The sequence below is a fragment of the Neodiprion pinetum genome, chromosome 2, assembly GCF_021155775.2.
Source record: "Neodiprion pinetum isolate iyNeoPine1 chromosome 2, iyNeoPine1.2, whole genome shotgun sequence".
Classification (NCBI taxonomy): domain Eukaryota; kingdom Metazoa; phylum Arthropoda; class Insecta; order Hymenoptera; family Diprionidae; genus Neodiprion; species Neodiprion pinetum.
The window spans coordinates 13,160,461-13,181,012 of record NC_060233.1 but is presented as its reverse complement, the minus strand read 5'-3'; the positions used below and the strand labels follow the sequence as shown (position 1 = coordinate 13,181,012).

The 20,552-nt window shown below is 39.9% G+C and overlaps 1 protein-coding gene across 4 annotated transcripts in view; it reads left to right on the top strand.

The window, feature by feature from the left end:
• Positions 1-305: 305 nt before the first annotated feature.
• GckIII (Germinal centre kinase III) overlaps positions 306-20,552 on the top strand; it is a 42,736-nt gene continuing 22,489 nt past the window's right edge. For 2 of the 4 annotated variants that reach the window (XM_046614301.2, XM_046614298.2), the window contains exon 1: positions 20,240-20,532. Coding sequence is in view for 2 of the 4 variants with exons in the window: in XM_046614302.2 (XP_046470258.1) it covers positions 14,070-14,219 (150 nt within the window). In the remaining 2 variants the exon portion in view is untranslated. Of the gene's footprint in view, positions 1,019-13,948; positions 14,220-20,239; positions 20,533-20,552 lie in introns of those variants that run through there. The other 2 variants (XM_046614303.2, XM_046614302.2) reach the window with 2 other exon arrangements.

The following is a 20,552-nucleotide window of genomic DNA, read 5'->3' as shown; positions in this document are numbered from 1 at the left end:
GGAAAAGAACAAAATTAATTTTGAGGAAGGAAATTTCGAAAACATTAATAACTATCACTCATTGATTCATGCGGAAGGGATATAATCGGGCGTAAAAGAGTGAGAAAAGTCCGCAGGGAACCGACTACAGCGCTAGACGAACACTCTGCGTAGTTGCGAACGTTGCGAGTTGTTTACACGGTTTTATCCTCGGTGTGGGTTCTGTTGACTGTAAGCTACCGCCGCCGACGCCGCGATGGGAACGTTGATAAGTTGCGGTAGAAAATGGCTGCCGCAGGCAAGAAATGAGAAAAGCAGCTGTGACGACGACGCGCGCAGCTCGTTTCGTGACACCGAGAAACCGAGATGGCGCTCCTCTGTTTGCGGATATCTGCTGCTGCTGCGGATATGAATATATGAAGAAAAAAAAAGTGGCGATAAGGACGGGTCTGAAGGAGCAGTGATTAGAGGTGATCTTTAATAATAGTGCGCCGACTAAATTGGTAAAAGTAAAACGGTGACGACGTGTGAGTGATGGGCAGTTAGTGAGGAGGCATTTGTTGTCGGTGTTGTTTTCTTTTCTTTTCTTTTTTTTTTTGTTTTTCTACCTCTTTCTGTTTCTGTTTCTTTATTTCCTTCGTCGGTATTACACCAGCTGAGGCTGGTCCGTCCCACCTGAGGAATGTTGTCTAGTTTTGATCGAGTATTTGGTGCCGCCCGATTTGACGATTGGTCAGAATGTTAATAACGTGAAATAGCGTCCGTCGTTTCGGGACGATAACCGCGCTTTTGCTGGGAGACGTATGTGTGCCGGACAAGGTCGTAAAAGCATATCGCTGGTGGTGCGGCCGAGTCGTCGATCAGGCGGTTGCTGCTACTTCAGATGCCCGATTTCCGTCCGTAATCAAGCGACATCAGCTGCTGGATTTGACCACGTCCCGGATACAACAGGCGCTGGGCTCCGGAAGACAGGGGTCGAGGGGGCGCCGGGAGGAATCGGGAATCCGGTAGCGTAGCCAAGAAGATGGCCTTCAACGAGGTAAGTATCGCTTGTCAGTTTCTCCCTCCCTTGGCACTTCGATATGCACACATTCTGACCCCGCGACCCCTAAACGCGACGTTGGCCTCACCTAACCTTACCTAACTTAACCTAACCTAACCTAACCTAACATATCGCAACCTAACCTAAACCAGCCTAAACCTCGTCCTTCATGCTCACCGCACAGCTGGTTACACGCACGATCTGCGCAGCGTTCTACCAGGTAACTCGGTCGCGAAATCGATCACGACAGAAAAAAAAAATTCATACCTCAGTGTATCAAGGTTTCAGTGAGTTTTCTTTCCCTTGTGTATAATAAATTTCACACCAGACCGCAAGCCTGATAATAGGGGAAAAATGGTTAAATTGACGAGGCTGAAGTTAGTAACGTTAATGTATCGAAATGTTGTCACAAAAATTACTATTTTGCACATTTAGAACACCTGAAGAAGTTGAGTTTATGAAATCTGAGTTTGCTGATACTGTATTAACTGTTTACTAAATTTCGAGTAATCCTAAAGTTGGAAAACAACGAATTTTTCCAAAGATGCAGCGCTACATTAACGTTACAAACTTCAGCCTAATCCAAATTCGAATTCTCACCACTCTGTCTCATCGGAGAATTATTTTTTAATGTCCTGGATTGCAAAACAAACATACCGCTAAACTGACTGATGATGTTTAAAGAGATACGGTATAATATTCGAAAACTTTTTATGATTCAGAATTTTGGGAGAAATCGTTACCGATTTTATCGAAAGGATATCCAAGGTCGAAATCGACTGTTTGATGATAGAGAGGTTAGACTCTCCGGATTTAGGAATTCATTAAAGCCACAAAATAATCCGATACAGGTAGTTATGTATGCAAATAATTCCGTCCGTCAAACTGTATTTTGCAACTTATTCGTCACTAATGATCAAACAGGAACGTACTTCGTGTGACGCTTTCGGAACATCAGAAAACTTACGTCCTTATGCGACTCGAGCGATCTTAATCAACGAGCCGACGACCGATTTTCAACATTACTAATTTTCCTTGTCCTATGTTCTTCAAACTGACCTACAAAGTTCTATATTCTTTCGGCTTACTTTTCGCCAAGTCTTACGATTAAAATCTAATTTTCGGATCACCGACTCGTGGATAGTCTCGATGTTATCCGCGTGCCTGCAAAGCTGGCTAGTTGGCGCAGTGGCACACGCAGAATTCATCGTATTGAAGTTAGTAACGTTATCGTAACGATTCACGCTGAGGAAAAACTGTTATTTCGCGATATTGGAATTGCCTGAAATTCAGTAAACCGTAATAAGATGAAATACACTCATATTACGAAATCTTAGTTCCATCAAAATCATTGTAAAATTGAGAAAATAGTTTCGTTACGATAACGTTACTGATTTCAATCCCGTCAGAATTCCAGGTTACGCAGTTTAAATACCGTGGCGCTCGACGAGTTGATAGCATACCGCTGATGTAGCGTGTGTGAAACGTAGTTTATGTCACTAGATGCACTTGAAAGTGATTTTCACTATTCTTGATCTGTGAGATCAATAGAACTGACTTTCAAATCCGAAACGTCACTTGCTCGTCAAGAAAAACATCGCTTCAATGCTTTTTAACCATCGAGTTGTATGAGACTGAAGTTAGCAACGTTAACGTAACGAAATATTAGGGGAAAAAATCCATATTGCGCAATTTTAGAATGACTTTCAAGGAGTCGGCTTGCCAAAATAAGAGTATATTTTGTTCATCGTAGTTTAACAAATCTCATACATTCTTAATGGTGTGAGGTAATGATTTTTCCTGAACATGAATCGTCACATTAACGTTACTAACTTCGCCCTTATCGAGTTGTACACATGAATAATATTTCTTTACCTAATGTCACCAAGAGGGGGAAAAATAACGAGTAATCGAATTGCACAAGAGCTGGAAATTGATATTGAAAGAGAAAACATCGCACTCGTCAGCAATTTTGGTACATATCGAAGTTGGGAAATGTTTTTTTTTGTTCCTTACATGTATACAGTAATAATGATAATAATGAACAATGTTTACGTTTTCAATTTCGTACTATTTCCCTATAATATTAAGAGACTTGACTATCATTATTGAATGGTCAGTAAGCAATATATTGATAACGATCTTGGGTTTTCGAAAATTCGAATAAAAGTTAAGATAATTGATATTAGAGATGTGATATTCATCACAACGCCAATTAATGTATACCAAAGATTATGGTAATTAATTTAATTTTAATTAAATATCATGTTTTTACTGACCACTTAGATATCCAATATCATCAACATCGCATTTGTAAAGAAAAAAAATTATAATAACAATAATAAACATAATAAAAACAAATTGACTCAGTCCATAACGAGTGTATTAATAGTCGAACGATAAAAAAAAGGAACCCAGTTTTAGCGTATTAATTTTCATTGCGGACACTTTGCGTCGTCCACGAAAGGCGACTTCTGCTGATAACGAGCGATAATTGGTATTGTTAGTCACAGTCAGAAAAAGAGTGAGATAGAGAGAGAGAGAGAGAGAGAGAGAGAAAGGTTTGCTTGAAGAAAACGTGCATGCGAGTAGACGCAAAGTACGGGTATAAAATGAAAAAACGATTCAACAGTACAGTGGGGGGAGGGGGTTAGACTCGAGTTGATGTCGGATATTTTTGCAGAAACGTGCGTAAAAAAAGTCAAATTGAATATTGAAGAATACGTATGACGAGTGAATTGGTTGGTTTTGTTAGCACGCACCTGCTACCCTACTGCCATCGATCGGCGGGAATCCCCCCCACCCTCCCCCCCCTTCCCGCTACTAATCAAATTGCTTAAATACAAGCTATAATCAGCCGAACCTAGGTTTTTGTGTGCTGAAATAATATAATAAACTATTGTTATACTGCGTCGGGAAAAGAAAAAATTTGTTCAATAAAGCAAATGTGATGGCCATTAAAATAATATGGCGAAAGAAATGTTTTGCTAGTTTAAAAAAAATTTAGTGCCAGTTTACCGATGAAACAAGTTTTTATTCTGACTATCTGACGCTACTTTTGTCGAATCGAAGAAAAACTGCTTTCGACATGTATGATCGGCATGTTTGGTAAAGTTGACAAATCCTGCACCTGTATGAATGTCGAATATTATAGAGAAGTAGGAGAATTATGCAGCGTCATGAGGTTTTCTTGTAACACCATTGGCCTCCTAATCATTGCAAAACGAATGTAATACAGCCGAGACACGTTGTATGCGGTATCGAGATCATATTGAAGTTAGTAACGTTATCGTAACGATTCGCGTTAAGGAAAAATCGTTATTTCGCGATTTTGGAATTGTTTGAAATTCAGTAAACCGCAACAAAACAAAACACACTCATATTTCGGTAAATCTTAGTTTGTTTAAAATCATTGTAAAACTGTGAAAGTAGTGGTATTTCCCACAATGTTTCGTTACGATAACGTTACTAACTTCAGCTTCGTGAATCGAGTAGAATCGCGCTGCAGCAGCGACGGATAGACTGATGGAAACTATTGACAATGAATGCTGACGTCCGTATGGTCTAACCGTTGTCATGCAGGCCTGTGGACAATGCATCTATTGTATTCCATTTCTAGGTGTATGCCTACCTACGCTTTGCTCTTCTCTTCCTTCCTCGGGGTTTAAAATTACCGCTGCTGCTGTTTACCGTGACTGCAATCCATGAAGTAGGTTCGGTATTCTACATACATATATGTATACGGCAATTTATATAATATATCATAATATTATATTAAACTGAATTATGTAATAGACTGAGAATAACTTTAAACAACCGGTAAATGAAAACGATATTGTTTTATATTTACAAGTAATGAAATCGAGCTTCTTATAACCGTATGTAGAAACCGATCGAAAATTGAAGAAAAAAAAAAAATGTTTACATCAATTTTACCTATATATAGGTATGTAATTTTGATTACCGAACCGAGTATGAGAATATAATTATAGCAATGTTTCTTTATCTGACCATTTGCACTTATGCGTAATCAACCCTTTCAGGACGGCACGAAATACAGTTTCTGATAAAGCGTGAGTATAATAATGACATTTGATTCGCACACATATCTTCCCGTCCGAATATTTTTTTCGTGCAAAGTAAAGTAACTTTTATGTGTAGTAATAGTGTTGTTATGATACCTAGTCAATTTTGATGTCATGCGTTCCTCCGATGGGTGCGGTAATTACGCATAACATATGTTAAACACAAAGCGCACGCGAGTAAGAGTGAAAATATACCGTTACTTCACCGATGTCAATTGACGAGAAAACAAACCAAGACAATATAATAACGGCTAATGTCATTCGAGCCCATCGTCAGTGATGCCCACAATTCCGTGACGGGACTGATTCTTGTACAATTGCTGTTGCTATCACACATCAGCGACGAAGGAGATGCAAAAGCTGTGACTGGAAAACATGATCTACATATGCTATGTACAAACAAAGTCTGTGAAAACAAAAACATTATGCAAAATTCGGTTCTCCCGAAGAAAATAAGAAGATGGATGATAAGAATACAGGTTTTTTCCTTGTCGATCACACATACCCCTAAAATTTGTTGAAAAAACCAAAAAAGTAGCAATGTTGTAACTTGAAATAACAAGAAATTCATTGCGTGTATTCCTATGCTGAAATTAAATTCCACTACTCCTCCATTGCTTATCGGATTCGAATGTTTACACAGGTGCTCATAAATTTTTTTGACGCCTACCGCATAATGACGAAGACGACACACCTATTTTCTACGCACATCGTAATAACAAATTGCGCAATAGCCGTATATGAGGATGATGATAACCTCCAAAATCGAGCCACAATCGAAAAAACCTTGAACTACCTTTTCGAGGGATGAGTGTAACGTAGCGCTAAAATTATATATACCTGAATACCAATGTAATCTCATTTTCTATAATCACATTTTGTCACAGCGCACTTACATAGGTATACATATTGGTATAGACCTTGAAGTCTTCTTGCTCTCGTTACATGTATATGTGCAGCCTATCCAAGAAAAGTTAGGTGTAACACATCATTACCACATTCATTTGATCACTCGTCTCGCCGCTTTCATGTACGTATTACTAAAAGTTGTCAAACGATAAACATTGAAGAACAAGTCCTCAAATTTTCTGGTATTTGTGAAAATAAAAATCTTCACTCAAAATTTCATCACTTCAGGAGTAAATGAAGCAAAATTAGTGTGCTAAACCTTATCTAAATCGGTTCAACCATTCTGAAGTTATCGTCTGACGAAAAAAACTCATTTTTCAAAATCACTCATGAAAGGCTCGACTGATTCAGGTAAAATTAGGGACACTGGTTGTCGGTTTTCTTTAACTATTCCTGGCTTATCGTCGAATAAGAAAAGTTCAATTGTTGGAAGTAACTCGGAAATGGCTTTACAGATTTTGCTGAAATTTTTATCAATTTTGGGTTGAATAAAGTCAGTACCACCAACATTTACATATTAAAATGTTGCTTCCTTTCTCGAGTTATCGCTGGTCGAATAATTTGCTACACATTATAGACACGCAGTGATAATCAGAAATGAAGTAACGACAGGAAAGTTATCAAATTATCGAACGCATTTCAGAAATAGCTTATTTGCCAGTTAATCTGAACTCAAGATCGGACTTGTAGAATTTTTTTTCTTCATATCCCATTGAACTATCGTATATATGTATATGTATTTATGTATATCATACGGAAAAACAAGGTCTCTAGTTTAATAAAAAGTCAGAATAACTCCGGTACGGGCGATCTTGGGTCTTACATATTCAGGTCGACGTTTACCGTAGTCGCAAGCAACTCGGTGCAGGTTGTCGTCGTCGTCGTCGGACAACGGTATCCCATCTGGACAGGGAGGGACGACATACTAGTCAGTCAGCCAGGTGAACGCGCTGGAGACGAGATACCTATTCCCAGTTAGAAAACGGATTCCTCACGTCTCATGGATCGTATACACGCCTGCATACATATTGCAGAGGCGTCACGTCCTCCGCAACTCGTCGATGTCCAGTATCGTTAAAATGGCGTTATTCTAATCGCTCGTTTGCCTTGTACAATTTCAGCGTTTCACACATGTACTCCATGTAGTAAAAGACGAATATTTGTTTCTTTTTGTTTGTCGTATGTAAAACCATCCGACGTTTGCTTCTTAAGCACTTAAAAATGGAAAAAGAATTATGGATACTGGATACTGGATACTGGAAATTGAGTAGTATTATATTATACTTCGAGTTATCGACTGAGTCTCCCCGATCGGTATAAATTGCATAGTCCAGTTGATATCCATTAAACTTAAGTCGTGTTATTTTAATCGATCCATGTACTCATTTCTGATATTCACAATGTACACCCACAGCGATTTAGGAGTTTGAACTAAAGACCGCAACTCGAAACGCAATCATAGTTTCGAAAATATCGACAGAGATCATTGAAAACGATGTTAATAAACGCGGAGAATCGACCGTAAATAGTGAAATCCTTCAGTGAAATCGAGAATAAAAATTTGCTAAAAAAAACAGTTCTGACTGGTATAACGATTGGAATCCACCGGTAACTTTCGATTTAGGATCGTTCGATGATTCATGACAGTGATCCGCAGTTTCGATGCTCACTAATCTTGTCAGATCCTGTTGTGTCGGTACCTTGGTAATCGCAATGTCACCTGGGAGAGAGCGAAGGTCATTGGCTCTAAGGATACGTGCAGTAAATATAGTTACGGTGTCGCGCGGCGGGCGGCGGTGGTCCTGTCGAGGCTCGAGGCCAAGGATGCGAAGGTCCTTGCCCCATAAGGGCCTCGCACGCCTGCAGCTTCGGATCGCAGACGGTCGACGTCCGGGTAACAAACCCAGCGAAGAGGTGCAAGATACACCGATGAGCGCAGACGCGTGCAGACACATCAAGTTTCAGGGAGGTGAAGGAGGAGCAGGATCTCCCAACTCCGTAACGTAAGAGACTGCGGAGCAAAAAATGGAGTAGACATTCGGGAGGTCCTTTGCAGAGTTCAGACAAAATTAATCGCCAGGTAGCCGAGCTTTCGAGCCTCCTTTTCGATCCACTACCCTTGATCCTCTCCGAATGAACGGGTTTCATCAATATCTATTAGGCGATTAAATTCTGGGTTAGATTTATAAATAGCTCTTATACCCATCGAACTGCTTTCCTCGGTACCAGGACGTATCCTAGAAGCCTATGATCGATCAGTTCAGTTAATTTCAGAACATGTGCTTTTATGCTTGACCCTTGGCTGACATTGAAATGGTTCAGAATAGAATCCACAACTTGCAGTGCAGGAGAGATGAGTTTCATGAGCTCGTTTAAAGTGCGACTCTATGTTCACGGTTGCTTGGTAGGTATAAGTGAAAAATCCGGTAGCAGGGGAAGGTATCAGGCGTGACAAAACGGTGCCACTTTGCGATAAGGAAGCTGATGTTCTTGCGACTCTCATCTTTCATTTTATGCCCTATAACCTTGTGTGCAGAATTAAGTTTGCCGCAGAAAAGCACCAGCGTTTCTCAGTAACTACTGTTGAAATTGAATGCGTAGAATTTGTTTTATAACAATATTTTACAGACACTGCTTATTTGAGTTTTTCTTTCATTGATCTTGAGCAGCAAGTGTTCACTCAAATGATGTTCTGCTCGGATTTCGACGCAGGAGGCAATTTTTCACCCTCTACTTATGCCAAAAGAAAATTTTCGAAATGCTTGAGTAGATTTTCGATAGAAGAGAAAAACCTGCAACACGACAAATCGCACTGGTGATTTATCGGTCGGCAACGAGTTCTCTCCTTCCGTGACCAAATACAGAAGCTAACCTAACCTCCACCCTACCAACCCCGTGGAGAGGTCACCGACACCGACACGCGCGCAGAGAAGCAGAGAGAGAGAGAGAGAGAGAGGGGGGGAGAGGAAAGAAAACGGTGGTGTTTTCCCCTATCTTCTTCTTGCCCCTCGCAACGACCTTCATCTCGGGGAATGAAGGGTGGGGCAAGACACTGCGAAGTGGTATCCACTTCCTGTCCGATTGGTCTTCAATCAACGCCCATCCAATCGACCCTGCTTCGTGAACCAAACTTCGCCTCCATTTTACCACCAGTCACCCTCACTCTTCCTTATTTCTTACATCAACTGCTAAGCACCTTTTGTGGTCCATTCAGCTCTCCAAACAGTCTTGCTGACTGACTCGCCCTGGTTCTTCTCTCTTGAAGTTGACACTTGATGTAATCATTTACAGTTTGACATATGCATCATTCTTATCCGAAGAAATAAGGGTGTCAATTTTCTTGAACAATCCTAGCAAAACGTAAAATATCATAAATATTGTGGTAATGCATTTCTTTACGCAGTCACCAACTTTATTTCAATACTATACTCAAGTTTGCATCATATATGGAGAAAGGGTTACTCATGTAGGCTTCGTCACACCGTTCAACGTCATGTGAAAGAGATCGGTTTAAATTTAGCATCGAATCGAACACTGGGTATAAAGTATAGAATACGGTATCTTCGATATCTTTTGTGAGTCAGAAGCATATGAGGCAAAGGCAGCGGCAGTGACGTTATACCTATAAAAATTCATCCTTGAAACTTGCCACCTTTCCTCAAGATTCCAAACGGTCTGCATCACGTATACGAAATTCCTTTGACGAGCGCCATTGGGGAACTTTTTCGCTATTTCACTTATGGCTTGCGGCACGAAGCCCAACTCTCTTTTTCTACAGGTAGATTTTCATTCTTAGACAACTCATTGTCAGCTGAGAATCGGCAATGAAAGACCATCGTCACTCATCACCGTTTATTTAGAACGGTAATTTTCTTGTGTCTTTTCCTTCCTTGTTCAATAAATATATCCTCGTTGGTTTTGCAAGACAACAGACACGGTCAACTGTAAAGTAGTGTGCCATAACTTCAAAGCAGTCAGAAGAATAGTTGAGCGGTTCTGTGAAATTTTCTACCTTTTCTGTCTGTTAAAGATCAACGATCGTAAATCCAATAAATTTTTTTAGTTGGGATAAGAGAATTCATCGCTAAGGAGAAGAAAACAGTTTTGTCACATACGATTTGCTATAACTTATCGGTAAAACAGGGAAATCCTACATTGTATCAATGATTTGGCAATCGAAGTGTGAATCATCGACTGATCAAGAAAGTTTAGTTTTTACTACTGGCTGAGAAGCAGCGGTGTTACCAAGTGCCGAGCAAAACATATCGCTATACCATTATTCAAAAAACATTAGAAATCTGTAGATATCATGAACTAAGAAATCTCTATTATTCACTGAAAAATTGACGAACAATCTACACAATAGTCAAATTATGAAGACAAATTCAAATTACAATGACAAACAAAACTACAGTCAATCATTTATTACAATTATTTTTCAATTATTGAAGAGCTTTCTCTTGCACTCATGTTGAACCTCCAACTACAAAACCTTGTTAGTAAAAATACTTGAGGTAATGTAAACTACCGACGGTCGGTAACAAAAACTATAATCAAACTTTTTTCGATACTATTAAATTTTCGTCGACGGAACTGACGGAAAATCGTTACGCTTTGGTTAACGAACGCTTCTTCCCGAGATGATTCCGAAAACAACATCGGCAACGAAAAGTCTCTAGATATCTCTAGACAATCTCAAATCTCTACAAAAATCACTACGGGCTATTAAAAATCTCCAGAATTCTCCGAACCTCTTTAAAAAATTGCCGGGGTTGAGATGTGTCGTAAATCGGGCAAAAAATCTCAATTCAATGTTCAAAAACTCTAGATCTATCTACGAAATCACCAAATTGGCAATACTGTCTGGAACAGTGAGGAGAAAACTTCGAATGTGGGCACGAAAGGAATACGGGATTCTTTGTGTCATGTATCTCGATGGAGTTTAATTCCGAGAGCAGACACCCCTTCTACCCACCGCGGCTTGTGCATGGCGATATGGCGAAGACGAAGAAGAAAAGGAGGTGGAGTCGGCGCTGCAGAGGAAAAGGACAATGGAGAGAGGGTGGAGGGCGGCATTTTCCGGGGGTGGGAGAAAGGGGGTGAGTTTGTCGAACGTCGCGACGCTCGCGGATTCGGAAACCAGCCTCAGTCGACGCGCGGCTGGCTTCCACGCTGCTGGTCGAATGAATTCCCCTTGGTACGGTTAAATCATAAACGGTCCACCCCTCAGTGTTACGCCGGTGTTACAAGGGTTGTGGTTATGGTGTGTGACTTTCGTCTTCGTCGCTGAAGTTTATTATTTGAGAAACGCTTATCCGCTTCCTTGCACTGAACGTGTTGGTCATTCTGTGTCAAATTTTTCGTTTACAACGGTAACTTATTTTCAAAATTTTCGAAACTATCGAAGGTTCTCTTAACCTCTCCATAAAGTTTTATGAAGTGAATTATTCGCGTGAATAACTTCTCGAACGAGAATTTTTTTTTTATCGCTGTTTTTGCGCCGACATTTTTTTATCTGTACATCCTGAATATCTCACAATCAGTGAACTTATTATTTGTTATAATATTTCGGAACGTCGTAAATTGGTAAAGTATACTGCTGCCAATTGTTTTCCAAAAAAGATGCTGATACCGTTATTGAAATACTCTGGTATTTTGATTTTTTATTGTCGAAGGAACAAGTCATTGAAGTTTTAATATTGTTCCGTGTTGAAAACAATTTGTACAACAACACAGCTTTGTGTATGTGTATTTTAAGCACCGGTTTGTTGAGCTGCGCCGCCTGCCACGACCGACCCTATCGCGTGACCAAGTGCTTACGTTCTTGCGTGTCTTCAGGGCGATATCTCTCCGACGTATATACCTCAACCTCAGTTGATCCTCTGCCCTTTTTAATCTCCAATTCAATACCCGAGGAGAAACCTGGGAGATTGTGGGGTTTGAGTTATTGGAATTACGATTCCGAATAGTGACAATTCAATACAACATTTCTATCTGTGTAGACATCATATTTGCACACTTTAAGCCGTGAAGGATTTGGCAATTCCTTAATTTTTGGAATAAAAATTGGAAGGTGAAATTTCTGATTGACTATGACTATATATCAGGAAATTGACACCCAACTCCAGACACGCTATTTCTACTATACCCTTAGTGAAATCAACACCCTCGAGTTTTTCACAAGTATCTGAAATCACCGACAGTTCTGGATGGTACTTTTTCTCTACATGCTTGCTTGAAGTACCTCGAAGTTATTATTTCTGCTCTAGAATAAGCAGGTTATCGATTCAGTTCCAACCTAAGATCATTGAATTTAAGGGGGCTACTAACTTTCCTGTTTTACCAGCAAGTTCAAAAAATGGTATTCCACACCTTTTTCACCTCCTGAGTAACGAATCATCTTTAAACTTTAAGAAATTACGGGTTTCATGATCTCACCTGTGTTCACAATTTACCGAACTTGTCTCGGGTCAAACTTTGAGGTTCGACACCCCCTTGAATCTGCTCTTTGTTTCGTATTCTTCAAACTCAGCGGATCAGCCATTACTCCATAAGAATTAAATCCACCTTTCCACCGTAGGTGGGGAAGGAATCAGCAGTGTTGTGTTGTGTTGTAGTGCAGTTGGACCTGTTTCGGGCAGGCGAAACAAACCGGTTCACGGTCGACCGACTCGGCCTGTCCAATGTCGGTAGTGTTATACTTGTGTGGACCCTGCATTTCGTGCAGAACATCCTAGTCTAGCTTTTGCGTAATTGTTCAACTGCAGTTCATCGCTGTTCGATTTGGCCTTCGCAGTATCGGGAGGCTGCTATTTTCATTCAGTCTCTCTCACTCTTCACTTTCATTCTTCCGATGTGCCGTTGCTGTTGATTGTTGATTGAAAATACTTCAATTCCATTTTCATTCCAACACAACGGTGAACATGTTTCATCTACAATAAATAAACGCATTCTGCGACAAGTTTATTGTGTCCCAAGGGAGCTGTCAATTCAGTCGACAGGATTAACTCGTCGACGATCGGCAGGAATAATGGAAACTCTGGGTGAATGTTTGAATGATGGATTCTAATTTATAGTGCAATGTAGTTAACTGCCATTTTCGTTCACTTCGATCTGGGGTTTGATCACCTTTGAAATCTATAAACCACTCGTGAGGTCTTGTTATATAATTTTTAATCTTTGTAATCCCCCGAAATCTGTTGGAGTCTTACTTCTTATGGAACCATTGAAATTTCCTATATTCTTATAAAATCTATGAAATCCCCGAATCCTATAAATTTATTTGGAATTTTCGAAACCCCGGGAAATGTTCTGAAATCTGTGAAATTCTATGACTTTTTCTTGAAATTCTTAAAATCGGCAACAACCTTAAAATCTTAAAAATTCTTTTGAAATTGTCAAAACCGCATCAAATCTACTAAAGTTTCTAAAATCATGTGAAACCTTTTGATGTCTCGCACCATTCTCGAAGTCTAGATATACTTTACACCTCTGAGTGATGAGTTGAAAGATTAATTGACAAATTTGCCATGTGATAAATCCGCTGGTTGAGAAGAGTTTATTGATGGAAAAATGGTAATTTTGACAACGATGTATCTCTTGATTTATTGTTAGTTGGTTGGTCGGCAACACTCGTCGGCAATCGAAGGTTGATCATTAAGTGATTCAAAGACTAACATTTGTATACGTATTATGTATATACATGAAATGTAATACATGTACAGATATCTACATATAAAGACCGCAGCATGACTCGTTTGAATTTTCCATTTCCATGCGCTCTTTCGGGGTTTACACACTATGAAGTGCTTTTTCTGAGGCAGATTAGCTTTATTCACGCCCAAGCTTTAACTAAACACGTTAGATTTCATTCTTTCTTTCTTTTTTCTTTTAAATCTTAACGCAATTTCGCAGTGAACAATAACGATACAGTTTAAATCTTGAAAGGTGAATAAGCAAGCTTCTGAGAACTAGATATTCAAATAATTGAACAAAAATCAGTGCCATACTTGGAAAATTTGACCTAAACGTAAAAAATCTAATAATATTAAAAAATGTTCGCTGCAATGGTGCTGCACAAGCACAACAAGAATAACAACAACAACAACAACAATAACCAATTGATAACCACCAGCAACTTGAACAATAACAATATTAACGACCGTGCAGTTAACAACGCTAATAATTCAGTCTGCATGAAAGCGGTAAGTCATTTGAAATTTAATTTTGTAAAGCAGATTTTTTCATCTAGCAAAAAAAATTCCCGTATCGTAATAATAAATATGAAATAAACTTTCATGGAATTCAGCCTTGTTTTGTGCTGCAAACATTATGCGAGTAGTAATTTATTTGTATTTAAATATTTTTAGCCGATTACCACGTGAATAAACGAAACAGATTTGAATGTAAATTGAACTTTTTACACGTCAGCAATTTTTAGTAGCAGGCCGAGGAATCCGCGCTGTTATAGCTACGAACGTTCATTATACATTCGACTACACAGACACTCTCTAATCCCACCGGAAAGCCGGGGGTTCCTTGGTTGGTTGGTTGGGCAGGGAACAGAAATACCCTAAAGATACGAGTCGCAGTTTGAGGGCTCAGAACGGTCGACGGATTTTGCCAAATAGATGGCCTCTTACCACTCCGGCTTTCGGCTTACTTACTGGCTTTTCGCTCCAGGATTTTCATACACCCTCATTATACGACCCTGTACTCCATTCCCATAGAGGGCCGCGGCTTTCCTAAAAAATTTCAATTTTTGAGTAGCTTACTGACAGTATATAAAAAATTATAAACGATTCAAAAAAAAAAAAGGTAAGAAAAAAATGGTAGTATAAATTACTGCACAATAGCTCTGCGTTGGCTTGTAGGATATAATAACAAAACAAATGTTATTGTCCAGTAAAACTGCAAGTCCTTAAATACAAAATCTCTGTCTTTTATTGGGTAGAACACCTTGGAAGACCATGGCTATCATCCGTGATTCTTATGTTTGGACAGATCGACGTATCGCGACTTTGGCTGGATATCGTAGTCCAAGGGGTTAACTTTGAAAGTAAATTTAATTTTATGTCATCATTTTGATTTCGAAAGCTACTGTATGCCGTAACAAGAAACTGAATTCAAATGCAGACTGTTGAAAAACTTTCGTCATTCGCCTAAAATTGGCCCGTTTTGCAATTGGAGTAGCCAATTTGTAAACATCATTGGACCTTTAATTAAAATTCCACAAACCGACATGGTATCACTTCACCGTTGAAAATTAATTTCAAACTGACAAGCGACGCTTCGTCGCCCATGTTGGCTTGCCCCCCAGTTTGAAGGGTTAACAGGGGTGTGTCGCTGCATTGAATTAACGTAACTGTATCGCGACACTGAGGAGGATATCCATACGTAAACAGTAAAGCTTGATGAAAATCCTCACCGCCAACGACGCGAGTGGAATTCCCAAGTTCATTTGTTCGGACGACCAATCAATGATCACTTCGCTCTGATTGTTCACGGGGTGATGCGGAGTCTCATTAAGGCGATGTCAAACCTTCCCGCTTCTGTTTTACACCTTTTTTTTGGGTTTGCCACGAAGGTGTTGGTCCTACCGTGTTCCAGTAATGGTTGTCGCGCTGAACAGGTGCAAAAAATATTAAGAACTGAGAAAATCGACTGAACTGATCGAGTGAACAAGAAAATTTCGGCTCCTGGTAAGCATGCTACAATCCATTTTCATTCGAAAACCCGTAGTTAATAATCGGATTCCAATGACGCGTCGCGGAGAAGAAAACTATAATGAGATATCACCACTCATGAGAAGACAAAATGGCAAATATGACTCGTTAGAGAATTTCTTGGCAATGTAAGCAAGGCTAGAGTTTACATCAAGTCCAGCTATACCCGTGACATCAACGTCACGAAACAACGAAGCATTACGGTTCACCGATAATAACCAGAAAAGGCGAAAACTCAATCTGGCGAAAAAGCGGACTGTTGAAAAAAAATGTCATTCTGAAATTGAATGCTTTTCAGCGCTTTGAGTATCTTGAGATTGATCCTTGTTCAAATGATGTGACACTTTTCCAATAATTTCTTCACGAACGCCTACAGCTTTTGGGATAAAAAGGCCTGATGCCCTGGGGAAGGATGCCTCTAAGTGCTAGCACGAAACTAGATGGAAATTCTGTGTCACGTTCAATGCACCTCTAACAGCTGCAGTATGCCACGGAATGCCTCATAGCAGCCTGCAGAATCTCATCTTTCTGCTCCATTGGTGATCCGATCCGACCAACCCCGCGACGCTTCTTCATCTTCTAAACTTCATTTCCTCCTGTCCATTATCCGGAATAGCGTAGATCCGTTAGGGAGTCGCCTGTTCATTGAATTAGGTCGGACCTTCCTATTTTACCGACAGGTACTTTTTTTTTTTTTAATGATCGTGAACGAAGAAATCTGATACGGATCAAGAATTTGAACAGTCCCAAAATATACCTATTCACAATTGAGTCGAATCTCAACAATCAAAATGGTCGAAACTCCGAATGGTTCGAACTGCGTATGATCGGTCACGCTAAATGCAGATCCAAATTTTGAAAATCGATTTGGCGGAAACGGATTTCATAATTCTTGACCATAGTCCAAAATGAAAATATGCCTTTTGCAGCGAAGACAACGTGCATCGTTAGTCCGTTAGTCGCAATTGGGAGTGGGAATCGATTTTCCGCGACACATAAGAGCCCTCTTCCTTTAGCCGTGCAGAATTCAGCTTGGCAAAATTCCCACATCGTTGCTCTCCTTCTATTCTCTCTATATTTCGCTCTACGGAGTTGCCTTTCTACGCGTTGACGCTGAAAAAAATTGGCAACGTAACTGCATGGCAGAAAAGAAACAACCGAGTGCATATTTTATCCATGGCAGCCTGCCTGGTTACTGTAAACTCTTTTGTACCGATGATCCATTGGTCTGTACAATGCCCATCAGCATTTCAGTGTTTGCTGGGATTTAGCATCGCTCAGATCACGAACTTTGACTTCTGATTGTCGCAGTCGGTCATGACGTTATCGATCGATAACCGATCTCCCACTGGCAGTTATGTCACTGATGGCGTATGGCGCTGCTGAACGCTACGCACGCGATATCTCGCACCTTTCACTTTTGTGAACTACCTAGTGTAGCCATTGTGCAGCGCGACTGTTGTGCAACTATATTTCAGTTCTTAGCATTGCGAAAGCCGGAGTTGTATTGATATATACATATAACCTATGTAGCAACGGCTTAGCACCGATATTAGTCACTTAACGACAGAAATCAAGTTGCTTTTTGTCTTCAAATCGAAAATCGCACTTTGTACCTGGAAACCTCAAACTCTAGCCGGCGGTCCTGCCATAGCTTTGGGTTACGGAATCAATTCCCTATTTGTTACCAACTCAACCTTATTACAAACTCAATTTGAATTTTTTGCTGTTTCTGTTATTCGTGGACCCGATCAATTTGATCATTTATGGCCAAGCTTTCAAGAAATCCTCATCTATCTATTTTGTGTTCTGATTGTGTTTCATTCACGATTAATCGCCAAATGCAGTTCTTTAACAGCTTTCGAAAGCGAACGCCTCACACAAGTCTTTATCCAAAATTCTAATTCAAATGATTTCACATGTGGTCAAATCAATTGACATATATTCAATTAGCAACTTGACGTGATTTTACGTGCTTAAATTCAAGCATATTCCTGGATCACAACTGTGTTTCGATACGAGGTTGAAGTTAGTAACGTTACTCTAACGATGCATGTTTAGGAAAAATCTTTACTTCGCACCTTCAAGGTTTTGTGGATTTAGTAAATCATAATGAACGAAGCGTACTCATATTTTGTACAGCCAATTCCTTAAAAGTCATTCTAAAATTGCATAATAACGAATTTCTCCCTGATGTTTCGTTACATTAACGTTACCAACTTCAGTCTCGTGTTTCAATGGTTGGAATATAAAGTCGTTTCATTCTAGTCAGTTAAGCTGTAAAATTTTGCGTCGCATGTCACTAACCATTTCCTTTTTGTTCTGTTACAGGTAAGATTTGCCCTCAAAATAGTCAAGATTAATTTCCTTCTGACTATGCTGAATCCCTGAAGAAGTGGGTAACGTATTTTTTTCCGAAAAATGCATTGCTTTCTACCGTATGATAAATTCGGTTGAGGAAAATTCATTGTACGAATGCACATTGATTTTTCGTTGGTTACACGCTGCCTTCCTATACTGGAACTCTAGTGCTTTCGAAAACAAGTTATACTTCTCACCAAAGTATGTCAAAGTTGGGCAGAGGCAACCTGCAGCTGAGCAAATGTTTGTCAGGCGGTTCAGTGTGCGAGGTGTATTATGACGATCAGTTGTTGAAAATGTCAGCAACCTAAATAGATAGCGGCAAACGTTGTTTCCGCGGAATCACCTGTTCACAATGCGTGTTCTGTCTCAACGCGAAGACTTCTCGAAAAGGCCCGTTTTAGTTTACATTCAGAGCGTATTTTTCCACCGGCAAACGTTCACGAAATCGCTTATTTTTCGTGTAAACTAATTTTCTCTTCTCTTTATCTCCTTCGAACGTTAAACGAAGCGACGATCGATTTTCGAGGAGTCAAAACCTCTTCATGAAAATTGCCCTCGAGTGGATTCGAATTGAAATGTTTGAACCCCTCCCCTCCCATCCATTAAGGCTTTTAAATATAGTTTTGATGATTTTTGGTACGAAGAAAGAAAAAACTTTTCTAAGCAGATGAAATTTTACTGTTTAACGCTTCGAGCGTTTGCGCTTCCAACGCCTCTGTAACGCCGTAACCAAGCCCACCAGCATTGCATCTTCGTGACAACGTTCACTAACAAAGAGAATCTCGTCGTTTAATGACTCTGTCGTGTGTGACGACGACAGGATGTTACGTCCTCCACATTGTCGATCATCTTCTATTGTTCCAATATCACGCATCGATGCCATTCAGGGACAGATTTGACGCCAGCCTCTCATGTTGTAGGTCAAAGCCTTACACTCGTTTACAACCGCATAACGGAAGATCTAAACGACCCCATCTTATGATGCTCTACACTCCAAGTCGGGGTGGTCCTCGATGCTGCTGGCCTCTTGCCTATTTCCGTTCGTTTTCTCCGTTATCCCCGTTATCCTGGAACACAGCAGTTCTAACGATAATTATCCGAGGAGTTAACCACTCGTCGGATCGTGTGTTCGCCAGGTTTTAAGATCGCATCGCTTCAAAACATTTCAAATGTAACTTCATGGGATTTGATATGATTTCGTTAGATTTCATATATGGTGTACATCGTATTTTGAGGGTGGTCAATATCGTGTCTTTATCACAGAAAAATCGATTCCCATTTAGCACATCTCGTTAACAATCTAAAGGACCTGACGATTTGTTGCGATATTCCGAAGCATCGGAAGATGTAAAATCTGCTGCTGGATTTTCAACATCTGTTCTCTACAAGGCGGTGACAGACCAGGAAAATTGGGAACGATCAGGTAGAAGTCAGGGAATTACCAGGTTCCGACTGAAAAGACATATTTCTTCGTTGTTATTTCCCAAAATTATTTAAAACCGTCAACTGTGTCTCGTAAACTCAAGAAAACTTGTTGTTGGAAGTAATATCGTTCAATTTTCATATCTTCTCCCCTTTCTCGTATATAATATAATTTCTGCCGGGGAAAAAAGTTAGAGAAAAATCATCGAATTTTCTCTCTGCGAAATAGTCACCACCGTATTCTACAAATATATTTATTTTGCATGAAAAATCTGATTTTAGAGATTTACTTATTTTTTTCCGCACCAGATCGATAACCTAGGCTGGTGTGAAATTTCTCACACGTGAGTAAACACTCTTCAACTTCAATGTACCTACCGCAGTATGACTTTTTTTTCTCCGTCCCAAGCGATTCAGCAACTGCAAAAAATGCCCTACCGAAATCGTCCAATATCGAAGTAATCTGACAGTCTGCACTTTCAGCGTTATAATTTAACTTCTGCAAGATAGGTAACCGACTGCTCGCTGCCACGAGTCGTGCAATCGCATAACAGCTTCAGCTGGATAAAAGTCCGGATCGTAGACAGGTAGGGTATCTAGTCAGTTGTCCCCACTCCGTTACCGTTTGACTCAGGCGACTCGATGTCCAGCGAACCAGCCAGCCAACCAACCAACCCAACAAACCCGCGCCAGCAACGTCGTGGATTATATTTTCACCGCGTGCAGTCAGTACGCTCCTTGTCGTCGGGTATCGCTGTCAGATATGATATTCCGCGTTTTCAATAACTGACAGCTGTCAAAATCCTGTCGAACAGTAACGAGAGCTGTTTATTTATTTGTTCAAGTACCGAGATTAATGAAAAGAAGCATAATAATATTTATGTGAAATTTATAATAATATATTTTACAGTGATTGTGCAGCAGATGTGTGTGTGCGTGTGTGTGTTAAAAAAGATACTTCTCTAAACGGAAAATTTATTGGAGAATCTTTTTTTCTTTACATACGGTAAAAGAATTTTCTCATCT